At 32.2% G+C, this 867-nt stretch overlaps 1 protein-coding gene across 1 annotated transcript in view; it reads left to right on the top strand.

Moving 5' to 3' along the window:
* The first annotated feature begins 6 nt into the window (after positions 1-6).
* The window catches only part of LOC107571450 (uncharacterized), a 3,241-nt gene continuing 2,380 nt past the window's right edge, over positions 7-867 (top strand). The window contains exons 1-2 of the mRNA XM_016257776.1: positions 7-136; positions 236-321. Coding sequence (XP_016113262.1) covers positions 16-136; positions 236-321 — 207 coding nt within the window. The 5' untranslated portion in view covers positions 7-15. The remainder of the gene's footprint in view (positions 137-235; positions 322-867) is intronic.

The raw sequence follows: 867 nt of genomic DNA, 5'->3' as shown, positions 1-867 counted from the left end.
TACTCCAGTAATAAAATGATTGACAAATTAACCATGCACTTTCTGAGGCCCAGTAACAATGGCGGAGAGGTTCTAATAGTGATTTATCCCACCTCCAACAAAGGCCAGGCTTATGTTGTTTTTGAAGAAGAAGAAGGTATGATACTATGCGTTGATATTTTGTTCTTTAAGTATATCTTACTATAACATCATATTGCATGACTAACATTTCTTTTTTTATACTTCAATATCTTAGTACCAGGGGTCTTGGAACATAATCATGTTTTGGAACTGGATAGTCAGTTTTACCCACTGGATGTTAAAAAGATGCATCAGCCTAAAGTAAGACATTTGATTGGTTAACCTCACTGAATCACACAGAATTATGTGATTTACAACTCTAGTATGCAGCATTCCTCCCATAATCCAGTCACTGCACATTTTTAATAATTGCCATTTTCCTAACATCTTGTTTAATTTGAATATGTATCTTCTGTGGGCCCTAGACGATAAAACATCAAAAGATACAAGTATTTAGTCAAGAAGAATTTACACAAGACATAACTATAAACTATAAGAAATAAAATATAATTAATCAATTAACAAGTCTAAACGACTGAAGGCTGAAAAACAAAACACATTAAGCTGGCAGTAAGAACAATTATGTTAAAGTGAATCCAAATTTTGGTTGACCGCTAAGAAATTATTTCTGAAAGTAATGCTCTGGCACCATCTAGCTGTCAGAAAAACTATAACACACAGCTGATGATTTTCCAGATGCTTGATTTACATACAAACAAACCTAAACAAGATACATATAGTTTACTCATAGCTTATGTAAACTAATGAAAATAAATCAGTAATAATTCTCCAAATGTTGACATTTTA

This window comes from Sinocyclocheilus grahami, unplaced genomic scaffold (genome assembly GCF_001515645.1).
Source record: "Sinocyclocheilus grahami isolate Dianchi unplaced genomic scaffold, SAMN03320097.WGS_v1.1 scaffold1597.1, whole genome shotgun sequence".
Taxonomy (NCBI): Eukaryota; Metazoa; Chordata; class Actinopteri; order Cypriniformes; family Cyprinidae; genus Sinocyclocheilus; species Sinocyclocheilus grahami.
The sequence above is the reverse complement of the archived record's forward strand: the minus strand, read 5'-3'. Positions and strand labels throughout refer to the sequence as shown.